Raw genomic sequence first — 12,549 nt, forward strand, 5'->3', positions numbered from 1 at the left:
TTGAACCTTAACATTAGCTCTTGTTTAGATGTATTTTCACTGTGGCATAAATAACCTGGAAACTCCTATGCAGACTGAACAAATTTTTCTCTCACTTAATTCACAGACATATAATCTCAGATTGTCAGATGATAATGATCTTGGTGTCTTGCCTGTGTTTCAAGAAACAATTGTGTTTTTCTACCCTGTTGTCTCTTACAGGAATGTCAGCGTAAATTGGATCATAAACTCTCACTAGATGCTTATCTCTTAAAGCCAGTCCAGAGAATCACCAAGTATCAGTTGCTGTTAAAGGTAAGTTCTCCATGGCAGTGCAAAGATTTCCAATGCATAGCATTTTACCTAAAGAATTGCAAATCAGTCAGGATTACCTGGAAATAAATCCTTGCTCAATTCGTCAGCAAATACTTTGCAATGTTCATTTGTAAAATGGTAGAAAACAGAAAAAGAAGGGACTTGCATTTTAGAATAGGAACTGCTATTTCTTAGCATTACTTACATACTAAGCAATAGAAGTATACTATTGTATGTATAGCTTTCTCTATATAAAGATATTTTACATAGTAAGTATTTTATTGTCTTATTTATTGTTTTATTTATCTTTGAAAAGAAATTGAAGTTGGCTTTTTTGGGTCAGTATATGGTCTTACAGTCTGAAAACAGGAACTGATGCCTTAAATCCTGTCTCTAACATCTGTCCCTGCTTAACAAAACTCTTTCAGCTCTCTGAACTGATATTTTCCCATGGTTGTGACTCAAACCTTTCAGAAGGAGCCACTCCCTTTTGCTGCTTCTTTTTAAAAGACCCAGCTAGGAACAAATTGTTTGTAACTTTTCCAGGAGATGAAAATGTGAAATTCCCTCTTGATTTGGCTGGAACCCTGAGTGGTCCATGCTTGAAATTGTGGTCTGAACTGGGCAACAGGAAATATATAACTCAAAACAATGACTTTTTTTTTTTTTTTAAGATGATGGCTTCAATGTCTGTCTTCATTTTCTCAGTTCTTAAAAATAATACTTATTGTCTTTCCTTATGGGAAGGTCATGAAGGTGAATTACATGCTGTTCTCAAGCCGCTGGGATTAATGTAGTGTTGTGCACTGTCAGGAAATTTAGCATTGAAATTTGCAATGAAGATTTTAGGCTCCCATTTAACTTGCTAGTAGCTACTATGGCACTGCTCAAATTGTGCCAGTGCAAGCCATGTGAGGACCTGGCTGGCCCTTCTTGTGCAGTATTTCTCCGGGCTGTTTATTGACTTTATGCAAAACTATAGAATTGAAGGGGGGGATATTGACAAGGATAAAACTTAACTGATTCCAGCATATTTACATCAACATACTCCAGAAATAAATTTGACTCTATTTCTTGAAACTAATCTGTGAGAATGGAAAAAGTGTCAAGGTCTCCAGAAAAGCAAGAATAAACCAGTTTCTGCTTTTGGTTTGAAATATGACTGTAAATAAAACCAAGATTAGATCAAGGAGTAAAATTCTCGGGCAAAACAGGTCACAGCCATTGGGGTTTGAAGCTGGTCAGACCAGTTTCATACTTATCAACAACACACTGGCATGGGCATTTACCTTGTCAGGGATTATGAGATCTGTGAAGGTGATGCACTCTTTTCCTGGTAGCAGGAGCACTTAAACATGTAGAAAAATTGAAGTCAGTGAAAAATTGATAACAAAGAAGTGGTTAAGAAGCCGTGTGCCTTGAGTGGTGGGCAGACTAGATTTAAATTTTGGGTCACAATTATTGCAACCTTCTATTTTCAACCAGTTTAGCTATTATGCTCATGCTGATGAAAGCAGCATGCTCACTATACAAGGAGCAGAGATCCATCCTCATCCTAGAAAGTGTGCAACAGGTACTATAGGAATGAATCCTGATTTACCTTCTAATGTCTGGTTACCCAAGCACTTGAGGAGAGGCTGCTGCTGCTTGGGGTTTGCAGGAACTACCTTCTTGTGGCCCTGTTTTAGGGTAACACAAGTGCATCAGCGTTTGGATTAAACTATTTACAAACTCAAAATGTGGAATGCCAAACCTGGCAAATTCAGATTAGAAATTAATTTATATTTTTAACAGTGGTAAGTACCTTGTGGAACTACTTGCAAAGGAAAATGGAGAATTCTCTAGCATCTGAAATAATTATATTAAGTTTGTTTTCTAGCAGATGTGAAGAAAAAAACCCTGGAAGTAAAACCCTCTGACATGCAAGAAGTTCATTGTAAATATGTCAGAATGACACCGTCTCATCTTAAATGAACACTTGAAAATGGCCAAAAGGTCAAAATGTGTGTCCTCAATGACAATCCTGGTGAATGTCCTGTTTGGTTTTGTTTGGGGTTTTTTACTCCCTTTTTGTTTTCCTAGAGCTCTGCTACTTTGTCTATACAGCACAAATTTCAGGGAGGATTGTCTTATGGTGTCTTCTGGTACAAGAAGTTCTCAAGTAGTTTCCATATCTCTTTTTAATCAGGAAATGCTGAAGTGCAGCAAGAATTCAGAGGGTACTGCTGAATTGGAAGAAGCCCTGGCCACGATGCTTGATATCATCAAATCAGTAAATGATTCCATGCACCAGATAGCAATCACAGGATATGAGGTACTATTTGCTATTGCTCCTACTCTGGTCTTGAGTAATCCAATGCTCCTCCCACCACTGATTATGCTGTGCCTCTGGCTGGTACACTTTGCAGGAGCCTGTGCCACATTCCTGAAGGATGCCACTCAGTGGCATGTTGTGATGGCCAAAAATACTTGTCAGCACACCTGTCATGTGGAGGTGGGGTGTGAGTGTGGGGAGGTAGTGGGACGAGTGTGAGACTTCTGAGTAATTGCACCCAAAACTCATTTACTTATTTGTAGGTGAGAGGTGCAAGTGTGACAGACATAACTTAACAAATTTGCTGAAACTTTGTGACCTCTGTGCAGCTTGACAGTTTTCAAGTCTTTTGCACTGAGGGAAGAAAATTTATCTTCCACTTAAAAGTGGATAATAGAATCCATCCCAGTCACTGGCAAGCTTGTTATCCGAAATATGAAATAACAACCACAGTACAAATCAAAGGGAACAAATCTCTCTCTCTCTCTCTCTCTCTCTCTCTCTATATATCTGCTAATGCTCCATTGAAGTCATATGACTTTCAAGAACTAGTGTTGCCTACATAAAATGAGCCCTTAAGTGAGAAGTGGAAGTGATTGACACATAAAGGAGAAACACGCCTGGCAAAATGAGGCCTGAGGGTCATGTGGTTGCCCATTTTGAAATAGCTGCAGGGTGAAAATGTCAAGAAAGAAATAATATACTGAGAAACTGGGTTCAAAGAATTATTACATCAGAGTAACAGTTTAGTCTAGACACCAGGAAAACTATTTTGTGCAGAATGCAACTTCCTGAGAAGGTGCTGGGGTCTATAGAGACTTTGCATGGGCGGGAAGAGTTATTCTGTTTTTCAGGATGGGAGTGGCTTCAGGAGTTTTGATTTCTATAGTTCTTTCATGCAAGTGCATCTGGTAGCCGAGGAACCCATGCCCCTGTCAGCATGAGTTTATAAATGACTTTAACTGCTTACTCAGCGGCATGTCAGAGATCCACTGCTGCACACAGCTGGAGATGCTCCTGTGGACTGTGCATTACATTTGAACTGAGAATGTGAGTTCTTCCTCCAGCAGCTGTACTGGTTGAAGTTGAAGCAGTGGCCACCTCGTTATACTGGTAAACACAGGCTATAATGGTGCCTGTGGATCAGAGAAACACCACAGGTCATAAGCATAACCTTAGATTCCCCAAACCTGACAAATTTAAATAAAGCGTATGTTTGCCTCATTCTGGTTATGGCCAAGTCTAAGTGTCTCAGAGATTCATTTTTGAAAAACTCTTTAGAGCCTGGATATTATTATTGCAGACTTGAACGAGTCAACATGGGCGTGGGATGCTCATGGATACAGGACACAGTTTCCACTGTTTCTTATTCATTCCCAAAGAGAAGGGTAGTTTTCCTCCTGTGTTTCCCAGTTTAAATGTATGAAGTTACAGCAATTTCACAAAAAAATTTGGTTTTAAACTGCTCTGTAAGGGATGGGCAGAAGAGCTTCCCCAAGAAAGGTATCATATTATCCTAAGCAGAGGGGATCTAGCCAGTTTGCTGTCCACATAGATGTTGAGATCATCCTTTTGCCTATTCCTTGCTTTCAAATCTCAGAGTAGTTTTGTACTCAGGAATTCAACAGAGCATTCCTGTTCCTTTTAAACTTTTACTTTTGAATTTTCCAGCCTTCCATGAAATGCCAGATAGCAGCTCCCAGGACTAGATTTTTGCTTCTGGTTTCTTAGCTGAACTGAAAAAGGGGGACACAGCTGCTGTTTAGCCCAATGCTGACAGCATTCCTGAGATGGTTTGTTCCGTGATTATTCAATGGGGTGAAAGTGTCAAAGAGGATGCACCCAATAATTATTTCTTCTCCCTGTTCCACCTGTCCCAGGTGCTCAGCTGTGGTGCCAAATAAACACCTTCCGTAGCTGATGAAACCACACCTCATCTTGTGGAGTCTTTCCCACACAGCCATGATAGAAATACTTGGCTAGAACACCTTTCAGGGAGGGATATTATGCCAGCAGGAAAGCAGGTTTTGTGGCAGCTGATAAATGCTCCTAATTGCATAGGATATTCTGCTTCTTGGACTTGTGCACATGTAGACTAGAGGAGCTGAACTGTTGTGTAAGAAATTTCGAACATGTAAGTCTGGGGTTGGTTTGGTGGTTTTTGGGTTTTTGTTTGGTTGGTTTTTGTTTGTTTGTTGTTTTGTTTTTAATTTTTATTTTTAGTCAAAGCCACAAAAAAAAAAAGTAGAATAAAGCTTGGAGAGCAGAAGTTTTACAGATGTTTGCTATTATTATCCCAACATTGGTATACAATCTGGCCTGTGTAGTTTGTCCATGAGTAATCATGGGAGATACATATAAGTTATCATAGTTATCTCTCATATTTCATAAACATGAGATACAGTGTATTGTTCTCAGAGAGGATAGTTATGTTTGAGATAGTGATCAAATCCTCCACTTTAAATTAACTTCCTTTAGGAAAAATATTGCTGCCCACTAGAAGAAATTACCAGAAACAGCATCCTCCTCTCCATTTGCTGCCCACACTGAAGAGAGAGTCCAGGGCTTGTGAGCTGATATTCAAAGACTGCCATCCCTGTCCATCCTCTTTCTCCCTGCAATGGCAGCCTCCCACTTCACTTGCTGTATCCCAATCCCAGGTACAAGATTGGAGACAGACCTATCACAAGAGTTACACTGAGCTGGATCTCAGTGCTGTACTAAGCAGTGCCTGGGGTGACAGCAGCTCTCACCATTTTCAGAACTGTGTAGAAAATATGCTTGTTTGTTTTTTTTAATTTAGCTTTACATACCAATATGCTTTTCACAGGCTTGCAGTTTATACCTGTGTGCATATATAAATACAAATATCCACAATCCTGTACGCACAAATAAAAGATCCAACTCTATATATTAGAGATGAGAGACTCTTATTGAAATCACTGAAGTTCTTTGAATAGTTTGGAGAGTCTAATAATACCCTGATATAGAGTGGAAAAGTACCTAGTTAAGACCTGGTTTTGCAGTGGGATCTGTGGTAGAGGAGGGGGAGTGAGAGAGAGAACAGGTTGCAATCCATAGTTTAAGAAATTAGACATTCCCACTTGGAGCCAACATCCTCACCTTCTAGTCAACAGAACATACAGATGTTGAAAAAAAGTACTTTAATAATGCACTGGGCTTATTCCCTCAACTTATTATACAAAGCATTCCTAGGAAAAACTTGCTGGTAGGATAATTATGTTTATCATTACTTGTTGAAGCCCATTACCATATATGTGTTGCCATATCCTCTATCCACACTTTACTACACTCTTAACACTGAACTGTGCTGGTGACATCAGAGCTACATATTTGTTGATTAATATCAGTTGAGGTATTTACCCATCAGTGGTCCTCAGACAATTTAGAAAGGTCTTGTTACTGTTTAGTTTCACTCTCCCTCAGGTACTTTTATGGCTCCTTGGTGCATTCACTCCCTCTTTGCCCAAGGCTGTGCAGTGTTGCATAGTTTGCAGATAGTGAGCCAGGAAACTATTGACAAAGCTTGTAAAAACTATTTTGCAATAGGAGGGAATCACACACCTACATACCTCTGGGCACCAATCCGTGACTTCAGACATCTAAGCTCTTTCAAGGTTTTGCCCACAGAGGGAAGAAGCTCCAGAAACTGAAACTAGATCTTCCAGAGCCAGGGCCTTTGCTTGAGCATCTGGACTGCACCAGGCCTTCATACTGCCTTGGAGTCAGGAGTCTTGAAACCCTTTTTTGTCAGAAGTCTTCTCTGAGGTCACCAAAGGGAACAGCCTGTCCTGAGACAGACCTTAGATGCTAACTATGAATGGGGAGACAAACTGAGAATTATGGACATGGAAACCAGTGGGTTAATGGTTACATGAAGAAACCACAGAGGTTTAGCAAGGGGACATGTGCACTCTCCAGCACAAAGGATGCCTAGACACATGCCTCTGCCTGGAAGCCTAAACACCATTAGAGGAATGAATTGTGCCTGGGATTACCCTATTGGAACATGATGTACACTCTCTTGGTTTCTAGGGCGATGTCAGTGAGCTTGGCAAGCTGTTGATGCAGGGTTCCTTCAACGTGTGGACCGACCACAAGAAGGGGCACAACAAGGTGAAGGACTTGGCCAGATTCAAACCGATGCAGAGACACCTCTTCCTCTATACAAAGATGCTACTTTTCTGCAAGAAACGGGAGGAGAACACAGATGGCCATGAGAAGACAGCTTCATACAGCTTTAAAAATTCATTAAAGGTAATAAATGCAGTAAGGGTGGGGGAGATAAATAAGTCTGCTGTTCTCACAAGACAAGGATGTTTCCATGTGGAGATTTGAAGCAGGTGCACATATCTGGGGCTGTCTCACACCCCTGAGTAAGTTCCCATTTGGTTTTGGTCTGGAGACAGACTAATCCATATGTCCTGCAACTCCAGACATGAACCTTGTTTTTTGCAAGTTGATACAAATGGGCACCTTGTGTGTTCTTGCCCACCATCCCATAAAGAGAAGCAAGAGTGCATGGACCTGCATCTCTGGTTGTTCTGCCTGTGGGTAATCCTGCAAGTGTAATTCTACTGCAGGTTTTACTATTGACACCAGTTGAGCAGCTCTATCCTGTGACAGTAATAGCTACAGATGAATCAGTGCAGTAGAAGTGCCCTTTTATTTGCAAGAGTGGCATTTCCAGATATGAGTCAGGACATTTTATGGTGGGATTCACAAGCAGGCCAATTTTCCCTTTAAGCACATTGGTGTGACACTTGTGACTTTAGCCAACTGATATGGATCATGAAGTGTAATGCTGCAAACTTACTACAGGGTAACCAGACAGGAATTGTAATAGAACTTGGTTCAAGAGTTGAACCAATTCATATAAACATTTGTAGTTTCCTTCTGTGGAGAGAGAAGGAATGGTGGCATAACACTGTCTAAATCTTCAAAGAAATGCTGAGGTAAATCAAGAACAAGAAGGATGAACGAATATAGGAAGAAGATGGGAAGCTGGTAAGTAAAGTAGCAGCTGAACTTCAAAATTGTGGTGAAGAATATTTCATTTAAGAAATTTAGAATTATTTCCTTCAGGTTTTTTGTGTTTGGATTTGCAGTTCAGTCATTAAATCTCACAAAGCCCTGTTCCATCCCTCCTTCTCTCCCACCTTAACAGGTCAGCGATGACAAAGGAAAATACAGTCTTCTCAAAACTGAAAATTTGTCTAGGTGGACAAGAGCCAGGATGGGTTGAAAACTGACCCACAGATGAAGCAATGAAAGAAAAGAGGATAAACTCATGGTCAGACATTAGCTTGGGTTACTTTTGAACACTCTTTCCCTTTAATCGAAAAGATGAACAACAAATTAGATATTGAGAAATAACATGTTCTGACTTTTAATGAGTCACTAAAGTGTATAAGTGAATGCAGCCTTTTCAAAATGCTTCTCAGAGCATTGAGTTTAAAGACTTGAAATTTTCCAGATTTCAGCTTCTTCTTTTTTGTTTTGAAACAGATGAGCACTGTGGGCATTACAGAAAATGTAAAAGGGGATAACAAGAAGTTTGAGATCTGGTATAATGGCAGAGAAGAGGTCTATATCATTCAGGTAATGACATAATTTTTTTTCCCCCAAGGACTATATACTTCCTTTCAATTGAATTGTTTTTAAGAATGTTTACTGTCCTGTACACTCCAGAAACAATAGCCATTGAAAGCTTCATTGCTGTGTGGGCATTGAAATTGCCAATTTATTATTGTGAAAATGGTCATGATTTTGGCTAAAAGAGGAAATAGTGTAGTGGGAAATCTCTTGGAATGCTAGACAGAAAAGCATAGACAGGACCTTAGATTCATTGTAACTCTTCCATCTCGAAGAGCATCCTCTGCTTCGCTCAAAGCTGGCCCCAGTGTTCCAATCCTTGGGAAAATTGAGAGCAAACGTAGGTCAGGGCAGCACAGTGACTGGCAGCATGTTTTAACTGGATCTGCTTTGCCTTGTCCTCTTGTGTTCTCAGGCATCTTCCGTTGAGCTGAAAAACACCTGGATTTCAGAGATTCGCAAAGTCCTGACAGGACAACTGGAAGCGTGTAGAGGTAGGACACACAGAGCAGGATCTGGTGATGTTGCCTTCCTTCTGGAGCTGTGTGTGACAACATGGAGCTGGGGCGAGTTACAGGGCTGGCCTGTACCACCAGTGAAACGGGCAAGAACAGATCTCCAGTGTGAGGACCAGTTGGGTGGTTGCAGCATTGCTGGGATTTAAACCCTTGTCCTGGTCAAAGAAAATTTCTTGGAACTTTAGAAGTGGCATTGATAATTATTCCGTTCACAGTTAGTCCAAGGGACATGCTTTTCCTCTGTTCTCCCTCTCAAGCTACAACTCTAGAAACATCTGTTTACACCAGCATGTGAGGAATTGGAGTCCCAGTCTTCACTTTGTGCCTGCTCACAAGACCTGGCACAAAAGATCTTTGTCTATGTCCATGACCGAACATAGCAACTGTTCCTCTCCGTCCTACTGTTTCCTTTATTTTGTTTGGGCTTGAAGGTTTTTATTTTCAATCTACTCATCTACCTTATGTTTTAAATGTCAGTCAGTTATCCCATCTTTTTATCTTGGTGACCTCCCTGTAAAACAGGGTTGATGACATTTCCCTCTCTCACAGAGATGTCACAACAAAGGTGGGTTTTGACGTGTTCAACACCATGAATGATCTAAGCCTCATAAGCACCTAAAGTAAAGACACCCTTTTAATGTAAGATATTGAACCCCAGACAGAAAAATTCAGCTAGATTATTCCAGATAGTAAAAGAACATAGTCATGAAAGCTATTGGAGATACTATTCTATTTATTTTGTCTTAGGACAAAAAAGCCTCACAGCTGTGCCTAATACAGGTTTTTCCTGGGCCCTGGCATTGCTTGTCATCTTGGTCTGTCATTTTCTGCTTCTGTCATACCTCTCTTAAAAGCAAGGTCAGCAAAGCCTCTCTACCCACATCCTTCAAATTCCTAAGCAGAGTTTGTTCTAGGTGAAAACCTGTGCCTGTGCTTTAACTTTAGAAGTCACCTTTAATTGTCTGTTTCACAGAGACAATGACTTCTTGCAGCCTCCTTCAGTGGAGGGAAACAACTATGTACATTAGCCTCAGCAAATTAATCCAACCAGACAAAATACTCACTTACAATGCTTACTACTGAGGTTTTTTGTTACTGTTCTTGTCCTCATCCTTTCTCCTTTTTATTCTGAATTTCACTATGATCAGTTCAGCATGAACTGCCGAGGACAGAACTCAAAATTCTTCTAAGCGCAGTTTCAGGAGTTGATCTAGGGACTTTTTGATATGGTTTGTAATATTTACTCCTGGAGTAAATAAAAGCTGGTGTTGCTTAGGCTACTGCAGTAGAGAGAAGAGAAAATGTTCGTGTTTAATAGGAAAAAGTGCTAATCCTCCATGTGTGTTTCTAGGCAAAGAAAATGAAGCTCACAGATGAGCATTTGTGAAATATTTGTAGCATAAAAGATGTATTAGCTAGAGTTACTATGCATTTTCCAGAGAAAAATACTCAGAAATCAAGATTGAAAGTTTTTAAAAGAATTTATGTTTTGATGTTCTCTATTGTTTTGTCTTAAGATCATAGGATTCTAGAATATTTCTGTCTTAATATCATAGGATTCTAGAATATTTCAGATTTCAAGGGACCTCAAGACATCGCAGTCTAAGATCCTGCTCAAAGCAGAGTTAGTTATTGGCCAAACCACATTGCTCAAGACTTTATCCAGTCTGGTCTTAAAAACATCCAAGGATGACTTTCATCCTACTCTATGAGTAAAGTCAAGCTTCCCTTCATTGTGAATCCAGCAGAAGAGCAGTCAGAGGGTATAACTTGTATCTCATATGCTGTTGCAGCTCTTCCCATTGCCTTTTCCTAAATGATCACATGAATCAAAGCCCTTATTACAATACTGATGTCAGGAAGCACATGCTTTGTCCTGTGGTTTTACACAGTTATTTCTAGTTCCAATGACTCATGAAAGAAGAGACTCTAATCCAAGACTGGATATTTCTCCAACTGTGCATTGTAATGAGAGAAGGAAGAGGGATATATTTGTTTGTCTGGCTGTTTTTAAATGACTGTTGGTAGGAGTTGCACAGGTGGTTGGGATGTTGGAAGGAACCAGCTGACATAAATGAGTGAGTGAAGGGCAAAGAAGGTGGCCAAAGTATGTGATAAATAGTTTAACATATGGGTCATTTGTGTCCAACGCTCGGTGTATGTACAGCCCCAGCACATATTGCAGTGAGCATGGAATGCCAACAAGGCTTTGGGTAACACCGTGGTCCATCAATCCCAAAGAAAGTAGTTGTCTCTTGAAGGCAAAGGAATTACTGATGCAGCTTAAGGGATCTGTGCAAGGCTGTGGATCAGTTGCCAAAGTCAGGAATGGAGCTACTTCCGACTCCCCACCCAGAATGCACATTTCTGCCCTGCCAAAAAAGGACTTCATTGAGCTTAATCTTTTGGTGCTGCCCCTCACCCCTTATCAGTTCTTTCATTGAAAGGAGATTCATCTTCTTCCACAGCAAAATAGCCTTGGGATCTCAGCAACCTGAGAGCTTGAAAGCAGCTCCTTCCATTGATTCCTCACTTCTCAGAGTCTGACCCTCCTGGCCGTGAAATACAGGCTGACAGCATCTTTCTTATAATTTTTCTTCACTCAGCACTTACTGGACATAAGTACAAGTTGTTGCTACCTGACAGCTATGCAGAAAGAGTGAACAAGTGGCACCTAAACAACATTTTCTTATTTCTGTTTGTCAAGGATGCTGAGCAAAAGCATTCTGCAGAGGGGTGGGGGTATATCCCACTACATGGCTGTGTGTGCAAAAGGACTGGTGTACATGCATTGCTAAATGCAGAAAAACCTGTGATCTGCAAAACCTGTATTCTGGGAAAAATGGCATTATATCCATTCTCTAGATCCATATAGTGCAATTAGCTAGGAATAGGTACAGAGGAAAGAGAAGGAGGTAGGGCAATAAATCTCTTCTGCACTGAAAAAATATTAGTGGAAGAGGTGTTTGGGTGAGCTAAGGTTTCATTAAGATCATCATATGCCTTTTCTTCAACTACAAGCATTCCATTTTGATTGCAGTGGCAGTCAAAATCTCTTCTCTCCTATTTCTCTCTCTTTCCCACCTTCTACATAAACACAGAAGCAATTTATACAATTTGGGGCAATTTCCTTTTATTTTTTCTTTACCAGAAGCAAGTCAACTGCACCAAAGAATCACTGAGAGTGTATACCATGCACCGATGGATTCCAATGCAAGCAGGTAACCACAACTACTGTGGCACATTCAGGGCCATGTTTTGTCTTGCCTTTGTGCTTTTGCAGTACAAAAATTCTTGGGGTTTTGTATTTAGCTTCCTGGCTATGAACTTACTCGGTTGTCTTCAAATTCTTTAAAGATAAAGTCATAGTAAATACAGATAGAGATTTTGCTCATGGGGGAACTAAAATCACAATTCTGCGTTGATTAGCTCAAGTTTAGGCAAAACGTACTGGGACATTTCCAGATGTTAAATGGAGCTGTCAGCAAATTTTTGTAATGGCCCAATAGCTGGGCAAGTTTAATGTAAGTTGGCACAGGATATCACCGTAACATTTTAGCAGGATCAACCAAACCAGGAGGTCCAAGGTAAGACGGCCAGCCTTTGAGAGCTGTACAACTCCATGCAAGAAATATTAAACACCTGCAGTGCTAAATCCTGCACCATATTTTCTCTAGGCTTGGTTACATTTGCTTTGTTTAAGGTTTAAGGGTGGAAATCTTTCAGCAGAACCACCTTGGGGATAGGAGAAGTTTATTCCAGTAAGATATGAAATGCGAGCACAAAAATGTTTCAAAATAATCCAGA

The 12,549-nt window shown here is 40.4% G+C and overlaps 1 protein-coding gene across 18 annotated transcripts in view; it reads left to right on the forward strand.

Moving 5' to 3' along the window:
* Window positions 1-12,549, forward strand: part of MCF2L2 (MCF.2 cell line derived transforming sequence-like 2) — a 166,922-nt gene that overhangs the window by 129,460 nt on the left and 24,913 nt on the right. For 17 of the 18 annotated variants that reach the window (XR_003534645.1, XM_027685611.1, XM_027685612.1 and 14 more), the window contains 6 exons: window positions 202-294; window positions 2,483-2,608; window positions 6,665-6,886; window positions 8,138-8,230; window positions 8,640-8,718; window positions 11,894-11,963. Coding sequence is in view for 17 of the 18 variants with exons in the window: in XM_027685611.1 (XP_027541412.1) it covers window positions 202-294; window positions 2,483-2,608; window positions 6,665-6,886; window positions 8,138-8,230; window positions 8,640-8,718; window positions 11,894-11,963 (683 nt within the window). In the remaining variant the exon portion in view is untranslated. The remainder of the gene's footprint in view (window positions 1-201; window positions 295-2,482; window positions 2,609-6,664; window positions 6,887-8,137; window positions 8,231-8,639; window positions 8,719-11,893; window positions 11,964-12,549) is intronic. The other variant, XM_027685606.1, reaches the window with a different exon arrangement.

This window comes from Neopelma chrysocephalum, unplaced genomic scaffold, assembly GCF_003984885.1.
Source record: "Neopelma chrysocephalum unplaced genomic scaffold, ASM398488v2 Primary Assembly neopelma1_69, whole genome shotgun sequence".
Taxonomy (NCBI): Eukaryota; Metazoa; Chordata; class Aves; order Passeriformes; family Pipridae; genus Neopelma; species Neopelma chrysocephalum.